The sequence below is a fragment of the Diospyros lotus genome, unplaced genomic scaffold, assembly GCF_014633365.1.
Source record: "Diospyros lotus cultivar Yz01 unplaced genomic scaffold, ASM1463336v1 superscaf6, whole genome shotgun sequence".
NCBI lineage: Eukaryota > Viridiplantae > Streptophyta > Magnoliopsida > Ericales > Ebenaceae > Diospyros > Diospyros lotus.
Window position 1 is genome coordinate 25,101 of NW_026267109.1, and position 22,420 is coordinate 47,520.

Below are 22,420 nucleotides of genomic sequence, written 5' to 3' on the forward strand. Positions count from 1 at the left end.
GAAAGAAGTTAAAAAATGTCAAAGTGTGGCAAGAGATGATGTTGATCTTTTAGGCACTACCAAGGAAATCACAGCAGATGATATTGTTGGAGATTTCTTAGCTGACGATGCAGAGGAGTTGGTGATGATTTTAGCAGAGGAAAATAAAGTGGGTACTTCAACAGAGCTTGAAATACTTGCTGAACAAAGAGATACTGTCTCCTCTTTCATCCATAAGATAAAGCCAAGAAGGAGAAAGAAAAAGAGGCCAAAGAAAGAAAGAGAAAAGAAAAAGAAAAGGCAAAAAATAAATCAGATCGTGAAAAAGGGAATTGGATGAATAAACAGTGGCTCAATTGTAATAAGTTTCTTGGGGACAAGAAACCTCTTTTTGGGGGGGTTGTCACAACCTCAAGGGCACAGCAGTAATTGTTCTATTGCATGTATTTTTCTTTGTTGTACCTTAGGCCATTGTAGTATTGTACCTACAGTTAGTTACTAACTAAAAGGATTTAACAGCCTAAAAAGGATAAAGAAGTAGAGAATGGCAGCTAATGAATGAATTCAATTCTGTTTTCCCTCTCAAATTCTCTCCCCCTCTCTGTTTTGTCAGAACTCTCCCCCCTTTCTTATTATCTCCCTCTTTCTGTTCTGTTTCCCCCCCTCCATTCTGTTCTTTCTCAATTTCCTCCAAATCCCATTCTAAACCCTAGGATCATGACAGTAACTAGGAAGAAAGATGGCTGACCACTCAGAGTTAATAACTCTTTCCAGTTTCATGAGGATATGCTTGATGGTCTATTGCACTCTGAGCTCAAAATGTCATGGTTTTCTTATCCAAGTCTGCAAATAACTAAAATGCTGCCCTTTATATTACAGTTTATCTAACCCAAACCCATGAAAGCAAAATCAATCAATTAAAATAAAGCCATAACACTAGTTAAAAAAAAAGGATAATATATCCTTTACAAAGTGCTCGACTACTCATAACTGATTGGTAAATTGAAAACAAGAACCAGACCTCTGCTAATGTCCTGCTACCCAAGAAGATCTATATTGCATTTCTTCAGACCAACAACCTCTCTCAAGCAACGAGAACCAACACCCCTCCCTACTACAACCTCCCCTCTCTTGGTTATGTTACCATGAAATGCTAATACCCTAGCAATTATGATTGGTACACACACTCTAAAACATGGTACATTTGCATATAAAAATAAATTAGCAATCCAAATGTTTTTTCATATTTATTCTTCTAAATTGTTAGGAGGGAAATAAACAAATGAATGAACAAAAATTTATGGGTACTAGGGATTTGTCTTGAAAAATTTGAACATGGAAAACTAATCATTATGTTTCAATATATCTTCTTGTATCATTAATTTTCAGAGAGAGAAAAAAAAAACAGCTTATAAAGCCTCAATCCAACTAGTTGGGGTCGACTCACCAATCATTTTTGTCTATAACCATTTCTGTAATTAAATTTGGGAAACAATAGACAAACTTGTATTATTTTCATTGGGTTATCTACTTGCTGAAAGAAAAGAGCCCACAAAGTATCCTGGATTCTAGTAGATACAAGTCTACCCTTATTGTGCCACATTCTAAAACATATGGCTTATTGCATGTTTCTGTTTCACATACCAAAAAAGACCTACTTTCCATATAACCCTAAATTCCTAAAATCTCCTTCAATCAAGAGACCTTAACCCCATCTAATCACATTCACTATAGCTGCACCCCTATTTGCAACAACCCCTCCCCTAGGCATTCAAACTTCAGCCACAGTACAAGAATCAACACAGATCTCAAACCCAATCCAAGGGATCATTGGCCTCCCTGCACCTTAGACCTACCATACAACTAAGGATATAAGCATCCAGAATTGAAAAAAGGCCAGAGTTGGGAGACCCAACTGTACACAGTTAGATTCAACTTGGAGATTAGGCAGTGACATCATCAAAGCACCCTAACTGCACATATGAGACCAACAAGCCACTAAATGTAAGCCATATAGAGAAGAAAGGGGACTTATCTCATTATTCAGCTGATTGCATGTTTCCCACTTTAATTTGGATTCTTAGATTAATAGTATTATGTGAATATACAAGTAACTCACAACATGTAAAGATTTTACTCAGTTTCACATGATTGGTTGAATACACAAAATATGATTATGAAATCCCCTCCTTCCCTCCCTCCCTTGATTTGGTCCTCCATCAATTTGGCATCAGATTCTAAACTGTGATCCACACCAAAGTTGCCTTCAAGCTGGCACTAGCTCACTTGCCATCGACTGTTCCTACAGAATCTGCATCCCTGAAAGCCACATTGCCATTGCAACCTCCTCCATTATATCTATTACCAAAATTCTTGCAACCCAATAGCTAGACAGCTAATATGCTACTGCTGTAACCTCCAATATCCAAATTTAAACCAAAATTTGACCTGATTTTGCTAGTTCAACTTCAACCAAGACTTTTGAACCCACATAACTTTATGGTCCATATCCACAAAGAACAAGTTCAAAGTAAAATTCCAGCTAAGTAAAAGATTAAGCAGCAGAAAAGTAGGTAAAAAAAGAAGAAATAGTAGAAGATAGAACGATCAAAATACTTGGACGTTTTGGATTTCATTGGAGTGGCACACACTCTTGGAAGCATTGTTAAGACACTGATACCACACCCATTTATGGAAAGAAGTTAACTCCCTTAAGTAGAGTTATGCTCGGCCTGGAAGAAGGCTGGACTACCACCACCTTTTTCTCCTCTGGTGGTTTTGTTGGATAATGCACAAATGATGATGGTCTTCTATATTTGGCCAAGCAGCTGTCTGCAAGAGGATCTAAAGATATTTAGGGCATTGCTCATTGTGTGTGGCTAAACATTCCAAAAGAGAGGAATAAAAGAGTTTTCAACAATGTTGATTTTTGAGAAACCTTGCATTTTTCTGAAACTGCTGCACCTCCCCCACCCCCACCCCCACCAAAAAAAAAAAGAAAAAAGAAGAAATTCCTTTTGGACCAAAGGACACCACATCTTGTATGCTTGCTTGTATATTTATTCAAACATTTCACTTTTGTACAAGTTTCATCCTTTGGGTGTTTCAAACAATATTGATCCTTATCAAAAAGAAAACTCTCCTTCTCTTTTCTTCTCTTTCAGTATTCATTATCTCTTGACTATTTCTCGTCTTTCTTTTCCTTCTCCCTTTTCTATTTCTGCTCTTATGCTCTTCCTCTTTCTATTTCACTATTTGGTCATCATACACTCAATGTCACATGGGAGGCTTGGGCCAAGCCCTACACACAGCCTTCTACATGCGCCACAGGGGTCTGTCACCCTGATCATAGGACACCTGCCACTAGATGTTAGCTCACTTCTGCAAGTCCTTAGCATCCAAAATGAACTTAGACCACCCTTCAAGTGTTCCAATGGAACTTCAAGAAATAGTATTGCCTCCTCATACGACTCCAGTGCTGCCCCTAGACATGCCATGGCATGGTCCCATTTTCATATAGGCCACCTGCCGTGCCAAGCCGGGTCTTCATGGTCTGTTCACCTTGCTGCCATTATTACATAATACGAGCGCAAGCCTTAGTAGCAACAGAAATGGGTCGTTTGGTGCGTGTCTTAAGACATGGTAATACCACTGAAACTCGGTCATACCGTGTTTGGTGCAAGAAGCAACTTGGGTTAATTAATCCCAAGACAAAATTATCCCACAGCTGCTGCACTCACTTCTTCCCTCTTCTTCTCTCTCTTCTTCACTCTGCCTCAATCTTTTACATAGTCGCTGCACTCCCCATGGGGAAAGAAGTCATAGCTCCCAAATCTGGGAGCTCCTCCACCACCATCCACAGCCATCATCTCCGTCACCGAGCGCCTATTCTTCACTTTCCCTCTGAAAACCCTTCTGCTGCTACCATGGCCATCACCCCCACATCTCATCTCATCTCATCTCATCCCTCCCTCTATCTCAACCCCAACAATAGGGTTTTGGCAAGGGTACCCCATCACTGGGGATTAGCTCCAGCCATGGTGGCTGGAGCTTTTTCTGGTTTTTATTTTAAATTAGTTGTAATATATATTGATGAAAATTTAGTTTTTTATATATATATATATATGAATAACAGGATTTATACATATATATCTTTTTTAGCAAATGGATAACTCGGTCATTTGTCATTTAATGCCCAGTAATACCCCATTCACAATGTCACACACCAACACGAAATAATTATAACCTCAAGTAATACCTTTTTTACCAAATGTGGCACGAAACTAATTTATCCAATCCTTAACTTTATTCCATCACTAATTAATCTGAGTACAAATGGCCCATAAGGTTGCTACTTTATGACTGGAACGTTATGAGTTAGAGCCATTCTTCTTGGATTAATGAATTTGTACTTAATTGTGATTTTATTGATTGCTTGGTCATCCACACACATTTTCTACGATCCATCCTTCTTTAGAGTAAGTAATGCAGGCATGACGGAAGGAGTTTTACTCTCTCGCACCAAACTTCTAGTAGTTAGGCCTATCACGTGGTGAAACATTTTAGTCTTATGCTCTGGTGGCATGCGATATGCAGAATGGTTAGGTAAGGTAGACCATAGAATTAGATAAATGGCATGCTGAATGTCTTATTGGTGGTAAGTGGCAACCCTTTAGGCATGTCTTCACTCACAATATTCACAAACTCATCAAGTCTTTCTACAATTCTACCAACCAGCACATGAAGAACTCCTTACTCCTTAGTAATTTTCTACAATCCTAATAATCGTTGAGGTGAGAAGACTGTTCCCCAGCTGTCACAAAAATCCACAATAACACAGCTATACCTACACCAAAGTACCCAATTAGAGATTAAATATTTCAGTTAGACTGGGCAATGCCCGTCGAAATATAGTGAGGGAAAGAGAAGGTGGTTCAATTTCGCACAGGCTATGGTGATTGGAAAACCCCAAAACCAATTGGAAAATAAATTAGTAGAATCTTATCCCACTCTTCTTCTCCTTTTCTTTTCTTTTTGAGGTTAGGATCCCTTTTCAGCTTTCTCCTATTGGATCAAAAAAACCACGTCATGAAAAAGACTTGAGAAAATCAGAAAACGAGAACCCCATGAATAGACTATGTTTGACACAACTCCATATCCGAGGTCTAATACACGTGTAGATATAATTACCCAGAATAGATTTCCGAAACATCTTCCACAGAAACAAACAACCAAATCTAATAAAAAGTAATCGAGAGCGAGAGAGAGGGAGAGAGACCTTGGGGTTAGTGACGTGAGAATTCTTACGAATTTCGGAGGCGATGGTGGAGCGGAGCTGGGTGGGGGAGGCGACGTCCTGGAGATTGTAGATATCCATGACGGTGGGGATGGATCTGCAGGCCGACCTGAAGAAATCGAACACCCGACTCCTCGCCTCCTCCAAGTTGGCCGAGTTTGGCGGTACCTTCACACTCCTCAGCGTGAACGCCATTTCCTTCTTCCTTTCTTCTTGCTCGTCGACTCTCTTGCTTCTCTTTGGGCTCCCTGCAGACCTACAACCCCCCGCTCCACCTCCGTTTGGGTCCTAAGTTAGACCAACGATTCCCCTTGGATACGATACTCTTGTTCCGATTTGTTGTTTTTCGTTTTTCATTTTTATTTTTTAGGAATATAATCTCAAATTGAGTTTCATATTATTTTTTTATTGAGTAAATTTCATACTATATACTATACTGGCAAAATGGCTATGCTAAGCAATCCCATAACAATCGAAAAAATATCAATAACCCTTATATTTTTGAAAACCATATTTATCTTCATTAAGTTTTATAACTTGCGATCAATTTTTCTCACCATTGAAAAGGACAATTTTCTTTTTAAATTCTCAAAATGTACATCTTCTCTCTCTTATCAATTATAGAAAAATAAAAAACTAACAAAATTATTAGAAATTTTGTAATTAGAATTGTAAATGAGCTAAGTCGTTCACAAAAAATTCATTTGTGTTCAGTTCGTGTTAGAAATAAGTCGGGCTTAAACTCTAATTTAGAATTTGACTCATAAACGAGCTAAACTTGAGCATGATAAAACTCAACTTGATTTAACTTGCTAACAAAGCTCGTGAAATAATTTTTGTATTATTATTTTATTATTTATCGTTGTGTTTGTAATAATAATGTTTATATTTGTTTAAACAATATTATTATACCTGTTTTTAAAATTTACGCTTAAGTTTGTTATATGCAAATAGATTTTAATGGATTTAATTAAAAAAAATTTCTTAACAAGCTTGAACTCAATAAATCCTTAACAAGCTCGAACTCGAGCTCACTAGAATTTGTTTGACTTGATTAGCTACAATCCCATTGATTAAAAAACTCAAAAATATTCAATCAAATTCAAATGAAATAAATAATTGTTTTGAAGCTCTGGAATAAATCGCAATGTGACTATGAAATAATAGCGATTGAACCAACCATTTTCAATCACTAGTTGTAGAACCTTGAGCGATTGCATTGGGGTTCAGTTTGGCCATGGATGAAGCTAAATCGAGCTCTATCTTTTTGCCTATCTATTTGTTTCTCTCTCTCTCTCTCACTCACACACACACACACACACAATGTGATGTCCAAAAATAAGGGTTTTCTAGAATAACAAGGAGTATATTTTCTAGTGCAATCTTGACTACATGGTTTCTATGATAGGCTGCTTCAAGAACAATGGTAGCAAACTCGTTTCTCTAGAAACTCCACAATAACACTAGAGGTGACTTAGATATCCTATATCTTTTGTGGCAATGTTGACAAGCAATGATCCTTTCTTCCTCGGCTTGTATTGACAAATGCTCTTTCTATGACAAAGATGGTCATTTCTTCAACAGTGCAACAATGACTTGATCTTCATCACTAATGTCTCTTCTTCGGCAATAGGATCTTTAACAATGGTGGTCAACAATTGCAACAACAACCAACCTATGCTTCTCTTCCTTCGATTGCAGCTAAATCAACTCTTAGTAGGGGACCTCTCTGTTAATGGCTAGTGAACTCTCCTCAAGCCTTTTACAATGCAAAAGAAAGAGAGGGAGAGAAAGAGAAAGAGAAAGAGAAAGAGAAAGGGAGATGAGATAATTTAAAAATAAGGGTAGAATAATCAATGTTCTTGATTAGATAACAAGTGAGTTCGGTGTTACTTTTAAAAATACAAGTGTGCTCATACCTTTTTGCAGAACCCCCGGGGTGCTATACCTTTTTTTTTATTTTAGTTTGATAAGAATTTTTAAAATTGGTAACAATATTTATATAGTATTTCCCAACGGTCGAACATGTTCTGATATAGTGTTAGGTTATCCCTAGCATTCTAGGGGTCATGCCTTACAAGTCTATATATGGGCTAACATACTAGTTGCCTTTTTTTTTTTTTTTTTATAAAATGAAAAATAAAAAGCTAGAAACGTAAAATTTAAGTATACAAATTTAAAATAATAAATTAAAATTGTGTACTAAATAATATTTTATAATATTTTTATTATTTGAAAATGCTAACACATAAAGAGTTGAAAACTTATACACAAACCATTATTTCCCTTCTAGTTAAAAAAACTTGAAGGTTTCGCTAGAATGAAAGAGAATACTTTATAGAAAAATTTTACAAAAAGAGAATATCCTTAGTTTTTGTACAGAAATTAGTATCTCGTTACAAGTAATTTTGCTAGCAAGATCACACTTGCAGCAAATAAAAACTTTCACCAAGTGAGACCACCTCACATGTGAGTTAAATACAAAATAAACTTACAACTCTTTAAATCAGAACAAATTAAAGAAGAAAGATTGTAGTAGTAGATCTTAAAGACTTGAATACTTTAACAACGCTTGAACACCTTTTGCTTTGAATGGACTATGCGATAAATAAGTAGTCCTAAAATGCTGGTGGTTGAGAGACTTATATACTCCTATTAGAATTCCAACCGTTGGAGATAAAGCATCCTTGATCATTTTGAATTTGACAAACTTCTAGGTCATTCTCAGACTATCAAAACTTTTATGTTACTTGACGTAGATAATATAAAATTTACTTAATGCAAACAAATTAAGAGAAAAGTCATTAGGCAAATTTAGAGAAAGGAAGGGGGAGCGTGGGCCCATGGGGGTGGGACCCACACACTCACCCCCCTGCTTGCCTGTAACGCAAATAACATATCATTCCTGTTCAGACTATAAAAGAGTTTTTTTTTCTAACTTCACTAGAAGAGGGTCTTTATCTTAAAAAAATGTTAGTCAACACAGAGTAATTTTATGGTGTGTGACTTTTTAAATTCATCGCCTAATAACAATCAGATAACATCATACCCTTAGACTTCCCTAATTTCCATGAGATAACATCGAACTCATTGAGAAACTAAAATTTCCATGTCAGTGTATAAATAGCCAAATTTCAGTTGTCATAATCCTTAGACTTCCTGTTGTTGCTAAGATACAACAATTAAAATTTGTGATGTGGGGTCTGCTCGAGCTTGATATCGGGTGAAGTTAGGTTGCCATAAGAGATGTTGCCTCAAGGGAGATTGCCGTTAGGATGCTTGCCGCAAGAATTCGTCGCTAGCTCTTGCCACAAGATTTTGCCACTACCTCTTGCCATAAGGTCTTGCCACTAGCTCTTGCCACTAGCTCTTGCTATTAGCTCTTACAACTAGCTCTTGCCACTAGCTCTTGCCACAAGATTTCGCCACTAGATCTCGCCGCAAGCTTTTATCTTTGCCACGAGGTCTCGTCGTAAGCTTTTTCCTTCACTGCTAGGTTTGTCGCAATGATTAACCTCCAAGTTAGGATGCTTGCCGCAAGCTTTTGCCTTCGCTGCTAGGTTCGCCGTAAATATTTGGCCTTACTGATGCTCAAAAAATGGGTTAGAAGGCTTACGAGAATCTTCCCCCGTGAAGACTCTCCAATGCCAAAGTCAGTCTTGAATCCCAATGACTATTCATGAAAACAGTAAAAATGCATTCAAAGTGTATAGATTTTACCGAAATTGGAAGTCCCCATCAATGTCATGTAGCTGGGTATTTATAGGGCATGATTCTTAAGGATGGCAGGTACTGACATGTGGCGACTACTGAATGGATCGAAACTAAAAGGAAGAGTTTGCCACGGAGCCATCTCGAGGAGGCTCGTGGTTGCCTGCCGCGAGCAACCTCGTGGCAGATGTTGCCGCGAGGCAGCTAGGCCTCACGATAGATGCTACCGCGAGGCAACTCGGCCTCGCGGCCAGCGCTTGTTGCGAGCCAACTGGGCCTCAGGGCAAGCTGCTGCATCGTGGCCAAGGTTGCCGCGAGGCAGCTTGACCTCGCGGCAAAGCTGTCGTGAAGCTGCTTGTCCTCACGATAAGGCTGCTACTAGGCAGCTCGGCCTTGCGGCCAGCGTTTGCCGCGAGGCCCTCGCAGCTAGCCTTTGCGGCTATAATCTAGCCACCTTGTGGCTAGCGGCTTGCGACTTCACAACGAGCCAAAAAATTCTTTCATTTCTCATTTTTTTCTTCCCATTTTTCCATGGCATAACAATTGCCCCTCACTCTTTTGTTTTGTCTTTTAGAAAAAATTGAAGAGTAACATATCAGCCAAAGTGCTAGGTCTAACACCTAGACTCAATCAAGGGTTCCGGAATACCTAAAGCTTTTACGCCAGTCGGGGGCTTAGGTACCAAATTATCTTCTGGGCAATCATGCCCTTGAGAGATAGGTTCCACTGTGGAATTCTTGCCGAGAGTCCGAGCTTTCTGGGAGGCCTAGGTGTTGGATCAGCCAAGGAGTCGGGTTTAACTTGGAGCATAGCATCGGACTCAGTCAAGGGGTCCTAGCGAGCCTGCGGGCAGAGTCTTCAGAGTGTCTGGTGATCCTAAGATGGATCATAGCGCACTGACTATTGTGTCCTCCATGTCTGTCTTTTGGGGTTAGTTTACCTCAGGGAATCTGGGTTTGTCCAATGGTCAGGCACGAAATTCCTACCAGATATTAGAGTTTGTCGGGAGACGTAGGCGCTAGATCAGCCAAGGAGTTGGGTCTAGCCAAAAAGGCATAGCACCCAACTCGAACGAGAGATCTGGGTGAGTCTGCGGGCATAGGCATCAGATGTTCTGGTGATCCCAGGACAACTCATGGTCATCGGCACTAGATTGCAACTGGGAGACTCAACTCCAATAAGCGAGATCATGGCAGAACTTGTCATAGGGTTGTTATCTCTTCATGCCTTCCTTTGGGCTAGTTTACCTCTGGGAATCTGGGTTTGGCCAGTGGTCTGGCGCGAGATTCCTATCAGACATCCAAGTTTGTAGGGAGACATAGGCGTCAAATCAACCAAGGAGTTGGGTCTAGCCAAAAAGGCATAGCACTAAACTCAAACGAGGGATCCAGGTGAGTCTGTGGGCATAGGCGCCGGATGTTCTGGTGATCCCGAGCTAGCTCATGGTCATCGACACCAGATTGCCACTATGCGACTTGACCTTCGGGAGCGGGCTTATGCTAAAGCTACCATGTGATCACTTCACTTCTTTTATACCTTCTTAGGGTCAGTCTACCTGGGAATCTGGGCTTAGCCAGTGGTCTGGTATGGGATTCCTACAAGACATTCGAGTTTGCCAAGAGAACTAGGCGCCAGATCAACCAAGGAGTTGGGTCTAGCAAAAAAGGCATAGCACCGAACTCAAACGAGGGATCCGGGTGAGTTTGCGGGCATAGACATCAGATGTTTTGGTAATCCAGGGCCAGCTCATGGTCATCGGCGCCAGATTGCCATTAGGCGACTTTGACATTCGGAGGCGAGTTCGGCTTGAGCTACCGTACCTGCATGACACATACAAATAATCTACACCCATCGAGATTTTACGTGGTTTGGCTTATAGTTTTGCCTACTCCACGGGAATACATGGGTATATTCTTTTATTTATCGGGTGATATGTTATTATAATGGGAAATTAAAGACAATTCCAGCCTCCAGTCGGGTCGAGTAACACTTCTGGTGACAGGCTCGACTCTACGTCTCGCACTTCATCCCTTCCCTTGGGGCTAAAGTTAGGAAATACTCTCGAGGTGCATGGTGTTCCAAGCTTTTCCTATCACCTCGCCTTGTAGTATCGGTAGTGTGTACATGTTGGGGCCTAACATCTTCTGAATTATATAAGGTCATTTGCACTTCGGGTTGGGTTTTTCTTCCTTTTCTATTACCTTCCCCTACGTCCAAAATTTCCATTTGGATGATAAACTGTTTTGCTCAGTCGAACAACTTAGTCACAGAATTTGGCTCAGAGAAAGCTAAGGATCTTCTAAGCGAGGCGTATGTAGTTCCGTTTAGTAGGGCTGACGCTGCTAACTCGACTGGGAGATCCCTTACTTCCTACGTCGCGGCTCTAAAGCGCTCGATGTATTGCTTCAGGGATTCATTCGGCTTCTACTGTAGGCTCATTAGATATATTGCACTCTTCTTCTTTGGGAGATAGATGGAGAATGTATTTAGAAATTCTTTCTTTAACTATTCGAATGATCGTATATGTCCTGCTGGTAATTCAGTGAACCACTGTTGAGCTTGTCCTGCTAGGGAGAGTGGAAAAGCCCTGCACCTCGTGACCTTATTCCATCCATGTAACACGGCTATTGCGACAAAATGTTGTAAGTGCCTCTCGGGGTCCTCCCTTCCCGAGTATATCGAAAGGTGCGACAGTTCGAACCCTGGTTGCACTGGTCGCCTTTGGAGTTCCTCAGATAGAGGGAACCCTTTTGAGGGAGTTACCTTTGGTATCATCATTACCTACTTCTGTTCTTGCACCTCTTCTATGAGGCGTTTAATGTCAGACACGCTGAGTGTTTCCTGTTCCACTTCATTTTGGCAACGAGGTGGGTCATAAGGGATTCTTGAGTGGGTTCTTTCTGCTGTCTCTTTGTACACGGGATCTTTTCTTGCCCTTCTGCCATATTTCCTTCTCGAGTCTGTTATTTCCGGGACTTGGCTATTGGCCTTGGAGTTCTGATTCTTATCCCTTGCCGAGGGGCCCTTGGAGGGTTGTCTTGGGATCTCCGGTGCTCTTCCCTTGCATCGATTTGTCCAGTGTGAGGAATGTGAATGTCCAGCATTAGTTCTCGTAACAAAGCAGTGACTCCCAGTAGTATTCTCATATTCTTCTCATTCTTCATCCTGAGTTCATCATTTTGTTGTTTCAGCTCCTCGAAATTCTTCTGCAATAGTTCATAATCTGAGAGTAAGACTGTGGGTGGAGCTATTCTCAAAGTACCCACGAGGTTTCCATTTGGAATTGAAGACTATCCAAAGGAGTGTTGTTCCTGACTAGCGAGCGCTGCATGTGGGACTTGCTTCTCTTGCCCTGTCGGATATCTCTTCAATCCAGTTACATGTGTTTCTCCTTGCTCTAAACACTCCATACCCCCCAGTCTGGTGGTATGGTTGCATTCAAGCACAAGACAGTTCCCGGAATGCATTCTGTTGTTAGGGTGATATGCTAAAAATTCTGGTACTGCAGAGTGCACCTGATGGGGGCCTTTCGTGGCTCCTGTCCTGGAACGAGCGCTCATTCAGGCAAGGTCAGGTGGGTTTGCCCAACTGGCTGATCTTGTCCCTCTCGGCATCTTGTGCTAAGACTGGCTTTTTGTTACGTTTCCCATAGATGACACTAAATTGTTGTTACCAAGATACAACAATTAAAATTTGTGATATGGGGTCCGCTCGAGCTCGGTGTCTAGTGAAGTTAGGTTGCCGTAAAAGATGTCGCCTCAAGGGAGATTGCCATTAGGATGCTCGCCGCAAGGATTTGCCACTACCTCTTGCCACAAGGTTTTGCCACTAGCTCTCGCCATAAGGTCTTGCCACAAGCTCTCGCCACTAGCACTTGCCACAAGCTCTCGCCACAAGATTTCGTCACTAGGTCTCGCCGCAAGCTTTTGCCTTCGCCACGAGGTCTCGCTACAAGCTTTTTCCTTCGCCGCTAGGTTTGCCGCAAGGATTAACCTCCACCACGAGGTCTCGCCGCAAGCTTTTAGCTTCGCTGCTAGATTGGCCGCAAGCTTTTTCCTTTGCCGCAAGGATTTGGCTTTGCTGATGCTCAAAAAATGGGTTAGAAGGCTCGCGGGAATCTTCCCCCACGAAGACCCTCCGATGCCAAAGTCAGTCTCGAATCCCAATAACTATTCACGAAAATAGCAAAAGTGCATTCAAAGTGTATAGATTTTACTGAAATTAGAAGTTCCCATCAATGTCCTGTAGCTGGGTATTTATAGGGCACGATTCTCAAGGATGGCGGGTACTAACATGTGGCGGCTATTAAATGGATCGAAACCAAAATGAGAGGTTGCCATGGAGTCGTCTCGAGAAGGCTTGTGGTTACTTACAGTGAGGCAGCCTAGCGGTCGAGCCTCGCGGCAAAGGCTACCGCTAAGCAGCCCAGCCTCGTGGCAAATGCTGCCGCAAGGCAACTCAGCCTAGTGACCAGCACTGAGGCAACTAGGCCTCGCGACAAGCTGCTGCCTCGCGGCCAAGGCTACCATGAGGTAGCTTGACCTCGCGGCAAGGCTGCTACGAGGCTGCTTATCCTCGGGCAAGGCTGCCGTGAGTCAGCTTGGCCTTGTGGCCATCGCTTGCTGCGAGGCAGCCTGACGGCTGGCCTTCGCGACTAGCCTTTGGGGCTATAATCTACCCGCTTTGCGGCTAGCGACTCGCGACTTCACGGCGAGCCGAAAAATTCTTTCATTTATCATTTTTTTCTTCCCATTTTTCCGTGGCATAGGGTAATACCCGGTATTACATGGTGATGAAAATAAATAATTTTGATTATTTTGAAAGGATCTTGGGTGGTTCGGGAAGCCCGAGAATCGGTCTCGAGAAATTAATTAATAAAATTACCGAATTGGCGGTTGGGAGTGCCTTAGGACTTGGATGTCCAGGGAAGAGGGCAAGAGATTAGTGAGCGTCTCGAGATAAGGATAATGACGCTGGAAACGGTCCGACCGGGAATAATTTTGGGAATAAATTCTATATAAGTCCGAGTGGGTGCCAATACCGAATAGTCAGAGGGAACTTCCTGGAAGCTGAGGGGACCCTAGGGGTGGTTCGGTTTTCTGAGTAAGGCAACCCTTAAGTGTTTTCAGGTCGAATAAAGGTCTCGTGCAAGCGCAGGGACGAGGTCGGTATTCCTGAGTAGTGATTGGTTATTAATTTTGATAAATCTAGATTTGGTGTAGCTTGGTGGTATAATTTAAAGTCTTGGGAGGGTCCAAGTGTAATTATAAAATCCCCAAGTGCAATTATTAAACCCTCAAGTGAGATTATGAGGAAATTGAGGGGCTAATGTGTAATATGTATAAATATATATATATGTACTGTGGGCGTGAGGGAGCTTCCAGGAAGCTTCCTTTGTCTCTGAAAATTAAAATCAAAAGCAGAGAGAGTGAGGGAGAAGGAAAGTGATGGCCGAGGCTTTGCGAGTGATCGCGAGAGAGCATTCCGAGAGAGGGAGATGGCCGAACTCGACCATGGAAGTAGTAGCTCGAGCTGCTGTTGAAATGGCCGAGGAAGAAGCAGCCATTGAAGCTGAAGATTAAAGCTGGAGCAGCATAGGGCAGCGGCCAGCAACGACCATGGCTGAGGCAGAGGCAGCCCACAGTGGCGGGAGGCGGTTGTGAGAGATAGCCAGGGGCCGTTTTAGCCAACGGAGGCGGCTGGAGGTGAAGCTGAATCGGCAATGGTCGTCGAGGCAGCTGCTGTTATGTGTGGGAGGTCGGCCACGGCTATTCGCGGTGAAGGCAGCTGATGGCGTGGGTGGCTCGACGCTGGTGGCCGCCATCAGAGGTGGTGCTGGCTGAAGGCGGCGGCGTGGCCGACATCAGCCGCGCGTAGGAGCAGTGTGAGCGAGAGAAGGAGGCGCAGCAGAGGGAGAAGAAGATGATGAATAGTGCCGCTGGAGAAAGAAAATAAAGAGAAAAAGAAGAAATAGAAAAGAAAAGGAAAAAATAGAAAAAGAAATAAAAAGAAAAATCTGGAAAAATAGGAAAAATTCTAGAAAAATGGGGGAAAGTTTCGAAAATTAGTTTGGGGCTTGAAGAGCGTGTCGGAAGCTCAAAAATTGGATTTTGGGCGCGAGCGGCAGCTCGGGAGGCAACGTCGGCATGGGCATTTTTCGAATTTCTCTCCAGATGAGTCGAGGTAAATTAATATTTCCTCCCCAAATTAGTTGCATTAAGGGAGTTAATGTAGATTAATTATTTGTTGGATTAAACCCCGAGTCGGGATTGTTTGGAAATTATTGATGGCTGGTTTATGCCGTGGTTGGTATTATTTTTATTGAGTTGTTGATAGATGGTTTCGATGATGTGTGTGGCGAAGTTGAGGGTATTGGTTTAATGCCGGATGTTAATAGAGTTGGGGTTTTGTGTGTTTGCCTCTAGGTTCGACCGAGAAAGCTATGATCCTAAAGGAACTAGAGGTTCAGGTTGGAGTTCGTGCTAAGGCAGAGATGAGGCTTCGAGCCAGGTAAGGGATGGCCTCATGTGGAGGTGGCCTTGCAAGTTGGTAAATGTGTTTGATAATGTTTTTATGTTGCATTTGCATGTAGTAGTTAACACTTGCGTGATGCGAGATCTAGTGGACCTGTGGCTATAAGGAGGACTAGTGTTGTGAGGGTTGATAGGTTAATGTCTCAAACCTTGGAGGGTTGTGAGGACGAGATGGCCTAGCCTCATTTGCATGGATTTGGCATACATAAACATGATTATATTTATATTTACATGCATTGCACCCTTACTGAGTCTTATGATTCATGAGGTTTTACCTCATGTGTAGATGTTGCAAGTCCAGATGCAAGCAGGGATGGCACCGGGAGGCTGTTGTGGCAACTAGCTGTGTTGCCCGAGTTGTGTATTTTATTATCTCGTGTACGTAGCCATATGGTGTTATGTATGTATACCCTTGTGAGTAAATGTATGTGTTGTTGAGCGTTAAAGGTATTTAATTATTGGAATCGTCATAGTGTGATAAATGATTGTGAGATGGTTCGTTGTATATGGCTTAGTTGGAGAAGCAGAGTTTCGGACCGAGTAAAGATCAGCGAGGTATGTTCTTATAAATCCCCAATACTCAGTGAAGTGTTTGTTATGCTAGCTTTGTGCCTGGGTCACCTCTGGCTTGCTTTGAGGCGAGCTGAAGAGAGATGAAGCTCACTCGGGTTTTGGGTCTTGGTCCATTGAGTTTTTCTTGTTTGAGTTGGGACCGATTCCTGAGTGGAGCGAAGGAAAAGACGAAGCCTAGTTCCCACTTAGGGCGTTTCTTATTGAAACATAGTCCAACCCTTCAGTTATGATTTGTCGGGTGAGTAATCCGGTCGATTATTTACCGATGAAGTCCGTAAATGGGAGCGGGTCGTTACACATAGCACTTCCCTAATGGCTCCACAACACTTTTATAACAGCATGCTAATACTATCAATAATATTTTTTAAAATAATTTAATAAATTTCTATTTTAAATTTGTTTTTAAATCAATAGTTTAAACATTTATATATATATATATATTAAGTAACAAAACTAAGAATATTTTTATCAAATTAAATAATTTCTAACATGCATGAGAATAACCACTCACATTTTTCTGAGTATAAAAGTAATCCTAAAAGTATAATCCACAATCGTCTCTAACCTAAGGAATCTCATAACAATTTTATGTCATTTAAAATTCCCAAAATGTAGTCTAAGGGTCTTCTTATAATTTTTGAAAGATCTAGGCATCTTTATAATTTTTGTAACTTGAAGGTCTTGTTGTAATACTTTTGTAATTGCAGGTTGTTCTTATACTTTCTAGAACTTCGGGGTGTTCTTGTGATTTCCTAAAATTATGGGGATTTTATGTGATTTCTTAAAAGTCACAAAAAATTGAATTAGCTAATTTAATCAAGATAGGTTATATCAAATTTAGTCAAAATAAGTTCTTGGATAAGAGAAGATGAGGTTAGCAGCATCGACAAGCATTCTTTGGCTCCACTATCTTTGCTCAAATAACTATTGACACTGGGTGGCTACCGGCGAGGGCAACGATTAGTGTTGTTGGCTGGTTCCAAGGAAATGCTAGGGGTTCTTCTATGGTGGCAACGAAGGCAAAGAATGCAGACCAAATCGAAAAAGACGACAAACTTACCTTCAGTTTGGGGTAAGAGCCGACTATCATTGCTTTGTTTCCTAATCTTTGATTCTTACTCTTGGTTTTTTATGACACAATCCATTTGGCTTGATATTTTTATATCCATTAAGGTAGTGTTTGTCAAATAAGATATAGGCCGAAAAGAGTGAGATATAGAAAACATTTCAAACAGAAGTTACATTACTATTGAAAAAAAGTCACGTGACTTTTTATCCGAAATTGTTTAGATAAATTTATCTCTCCATTTTCAAATAAATTTATCTTAAATCTTACAGATAATAAAAAATGACTTATATGTTTCCCAAGTATTTCAAATAATTTAACAAATAGAATGATAAAAAATTTGAAGTGCTTTCTAACCTTATCTTGACGATTTCACGTCTTAATCCAAAAAATATTCCAACATTATTTTGATACAATCTTAACTTACTCATTTTAACAAACACTAACTAAAGAGTTATCCAATCCTATTCCAATTGGTATTAGGCTTCCTGTTTAATGTACATATAATTTATCTTCTTCCACCGGCTATGGTTTGAAATTCAACCATTCCAAGATTTCCTTTTAACTTATCACTATTCACTAATTAATATCATAACTTGACAAATGGTCAGGATAACCCTAGTTAGTAATTGAGACCAACAAGTTACAGATACCAAATTTCATATCAGATTACATCTATAAGCAGTGACATACAAATTTGTTTTGTTGTCTGTATTGGGTTTGTCCAATGCTAGCACGCAATAGGGGTGTTTAGGGGACTTATACCCCCCTTTCATTTTATCTGTGCCGGGCAAACGCTATATTGTCTGACGCGGACAACATAACATGTGAAACCCAATGTGGTCATGTAAAGGGGTGTTTAAGGAGACCCACGCCCCTCTCTCATTTTGCCCACATCGGACAAACATTATGTTGTCTGATGCATGCAACATAACATTCTTGTAGTAACCTAACTCGCAGAATAGTCTAATGTATCTAATATTTGCTATATTTTTCAATTTTAATAACAAAATAACATGTTAATCCAACTATGTATAAAAAAAAAAACAAAGTTTATATATCTATGAGAAAACAAAATAGGAAGCTCAAAACTCAAATTTAAATCCTATATTCACATGAAACATGTATGTCTAGAAAAAGAACATATCCAAAACATATTAAACCCAAAGAACTCAACCGTTTTATAAAATTAGTTTTCCTTCCTATAACAACTTTTACAATATACTAAATTTCTCTTAAATTAATTTATTGGCTTGCCCACAATTATTCCAACTACATTTATTTTCTAGGACTAACTTATTTATATTTTAAATATTTAATAAATAAATAAATAAATAAAGCTAATAAATCATATTAAATAACATAATATATATATGTGAGACAAGATTAACATCTCAATCTTAGCCTACAATTAATCTCTTTGAAAATTTCCCGAGAATACATATGGTTATACATATATACTGTACCTACTTAACTTACGACACATGTATATATGTATCAATTCTATATTTCATGAGCAGTAACCCAGTGATTACATAGTAATTGGACAAGATTGATTTAGTGAACCAAACTATACCCTAATGCTAAAGGAATAGCTTCTTCTACTTCTCAAATCATATTTCCACTTAACAAATACACACACTGCCACAGGTAATGCCACTACATTTCAAACATACTCTAATTAATTGAAATTTTATCAAAATAAACAATGAAAAATTGAAACATACCAAAATTGGGCATCGGTCGAATTTGGCAGTGGTGACGGTGGAAACTATAGATGGAGCGAACTGGTGGTAGCTAGTGATCTCATGGTTGTCGCACAATGGTAATTGCTTTGCGGTGCTACTGGTATTAAGAATCAAGATCTTACTTAATCACTTCTTGATTCTTTCTTGTTTTTCTATTTTTCTATATATATTTGATTTATTGCTTAGATTAGTTTCCCCAAATTAGAGTATTAGTTAGGAAGGTTGCTATTATTTAGGCATAGCTTTATCTCTTCCTCATGTATAAAATAGCTATTGTACATTCAAATGCGTAATATATAGAAAACTTTCTAGAGGAAGAGATTTTACATGGTATCAGAGCTGTGAAATCTCCGTAGCCCACTTAACTCCAAGCATCCATTTTTTTCAGCTTCCATGAAAAAGAATGACGAAACTTCAAAAACAACTAAGCCCTCTACCAACATGTATGATGATCCAAGTGATTCTTTTTATCTCCATTACACTGACCAACCAGGTTTAGTTCTTGTGACTTAACAATTGACACATAACAATTATCTTTTTTAGAGTCATGCCATACTCATGGCTCTCACTACCAAGAACAAGGATGACTTTGTGGACGAATCCATCACGAAGTTATTAACAACATCCACCAAAGAACACAAGCAGTGGACTCGCTACAATCGCCTCGTTAAAGGTTGGGTCCTCAACACTATTTCACCCAACATTGCTCAAAGTGTGATGTGGGATGCACGTGATGTTCTAAGTCCCCTTCCATCTAGTAATGGCGACATGTCAAAGAAGTTTAAGGAGTACCAACAAACACAATGTACCATTCAATTCCTCATGGCACTCAATCCCGTTTATGCTGGAGCTCAAGGGCAGATCTTACTTATAGATCCCTTGTTGCCTGTGAATAAGGTATTTTTCCTTATTATTCAAGATGAAAAATAACAAAATGTCTCTTCACAAGTGACTGGGAAGACACCAAATATAACTGTCTTTGTTGTCAAAAAATGGACCACTAAATTCTAATGAAAATTACTAAACAAGAAATCCACATCTCAAATGTGATCGTTGCAACCTTGTTGAACATACCACTAAAAATTGTTGCTAACATCTTAGGTGTGATCATTGTGGTTACAAAGGCCATACCATCGACATCTGTCGCAAGGTCAAGCAAGAAAATGCTAAAGGGGATAAGAAAGGTTCCTTAAACCCTTTTCTCAGAGGTCATCATTTGGATTCCAAATCTGACAAGGATGAATAAACTGCTTCCTCTTATAGTCTCATTGTTGATCAATATTGTGATCTCCTTGAACTTCTTGATTGAACAAAATCGGTTAGTGCTGCCAATCAAGGGTTAATAGTAAACAACCTTTCATGTATCCTTCCTAGCTTTCTCATATATGGTAAGGGTATTCAATGGATTTTTGACATAGGAGCCACTGATCACATAGTTTGTTCCCCTCAATTTTTCACCTTTAGCATACCTGTCACCAATCACTATGTCCATTTACCAAACTATGCTCTTGCTCAGGTCACACATATAGGGACAATCCAATTTTCTAGTAAACTAGTTCTTTATAATATGCTTTGTGTCCCTTCCTTTAAACTCAATTTGATATCTGTGGCCAAATTGACTCAAACTTCTTTATGTTATGCAACCTTTACCAACAACCTTTGTTTTGTGCATGACCAACATTCGGGAAAAATGATTGGGACAGGAAGTGAGCAAGTTGGACTCTACTATTTGGATGAGTTAAAGTATGTTGGGTGTCGTGTCTTTGTTGCCACCACCACTTTCACCAATCCTCATCTTTGGCACCAATGTCTTGGTCATCTCTCTAATAAAATTCTACAAGCCATTTCTTTATGTTTAGACTCTGTTAAAGCTAGTTTTGTCACTAATTGTTTTATTTGTCCACTTGCTAAACAAACTAGACATCATTTCCCTTCTGGTTCTATTAATACAAAATCTTGTTTTGAGTTAATTCATGTTGATATTTGGGGTGGTTACCATGTCCCAACTTTATAAGGGGCAAAATACTTTCTTAATATCATAGATGATTTTTTTTTGTTACACATGGGTATATCTCTTGCTTACAAAATCTGAAGCTCGAAATTGTTTACTTACCTTTATAAACCTTGTTAAAACCCAATTTGATTCCTACATCAAAATCATTCTTAGTGACAATGGCCCTGAATTTTCCATTCTAAACACATCTCATGCCAAAGGGATTATTCACCAAACCAGCTATGTCTCTGCCCCACAACAAAATGGTGTTGTTGAACGGAAACATCAACATCTGCTCAATGTAACCCGTGCCTTACATTTCCAAGCCAACCTTCCCAAAGCCTTTTGGGGTGATGTTTGTTAGTGTTGTGCCCTTATGCTAGATTTGGATGACATCTAGCGGGGTTGTTTGTAATGTATTAATTGTATTTTTGTATAAATTTATAAAATAAAAGGTCTTCTTCATTCATATTTTCTCCAATCAATTATATAAATGAGTCCTTAGATATTCTGTGTGAGAATCTTATTCTGAAGGTGTATTGAGACTGTGTCACAAGATTCTTTGCTAACAGAATTACTTAAATTATTCCTAGTCCTTAGATTCTTTGGATGGGGACTTCAATTAATCGAGTTTGGACTATCACATGGGTTACTACCTCGTTCGGTATGGGGATACTGATGGGAGGATGGTGTGTCACACGCCATATGATATGAGATGTCGTTAGTAGACCCGTGGGTGGTCGTTGGGGAGTGATTAGCCAAATGTGACGCCGATGACTGACCACATGGCATGGTAGATAATGGTCGAGTCATCAATTGCAATGGTGTGCTGATCCTTAGACTTGAACCAACATGGTTATTTTGTGTATTGGTGTGCGATATTTGCTAATGAGTCGAACCATCCAATTGATAGGTGGGAATGTTCATTTATGTGGTTCCATATTGCTGATATATGGAGATAGGTGTTTGGAATAGGATTCGTTGCGCTCATCGGTGTTTGATCGGGTGAATGTTCCATGTGATCTACTATTAATGTGACATGATAGTCCTTGATCAGGGCAAATTGAAAGTCAGGAAAGGTGTTTCATGAGCTGTCATCTAGTTACATTAATGAAGTCTTCACATAGTTATTGAGTTTGTCACTCCATGACTCGCTTAGTTGGGACGTTAAGTGATGGATGATTATAGCACATGGTAATCGTAAACTGTAATAGGTTCACTTGAAGTGAGACTTCACTACCACCTATATTATCTTGAACTACTACTAGGTGATATTCAAGAACTCTCAGAATGTCATCAGGATTTGGAGAAGTGCCAGTAATGGGTCAAGGGGTTGATCGATACCGAAATGTTTTTTGGGGTTGTCTGATTGCTAGCGGGTAATGAACCTAGAGAGTAACACACTATATAGTGTTGCATTTGGTATCGACATCGTGTGCCTGAAATGTCTCTAAAAATAGTTGGTTAAAAGTTGACCATTGGTCTTTTCTTCCAATAAGGTATAGGGCATTATTCAAGAAG

The 22,420-nt window shown here is 40.0% G+C and overlaps 1 protein-coding gene across 1 annotated transcript in view; it reads right to left on the bottom strand.

The window, feature by feature from the left end:
- The window catches only part of LOC127793446 (NADH dehydrogenase [ubiquinone] 1 alpha subcomplex subunit 6), an 8,819-nt gene extending 3,260 nt beyond the window's left edge, over nucleotides 1-5,559 (bottom strand). Inside the window, exon 1 of the mRNA XM_052324176.1 lies at nucleotides 5,258-5,559. Within this exon, the coding sequence (XP_052180136.1) occupies nucleotides 5,258-5,470 (213 nt within the window). The 5' untranslated portion in view covers nucleotides 5,471-5,559. The remainder of the gene's footprint in view (nucleotides 1-5,257) is intronic.
- Between the last annotated feature and the right edge of the window lie 16,861 nt (nucleotides 5,560-22,420).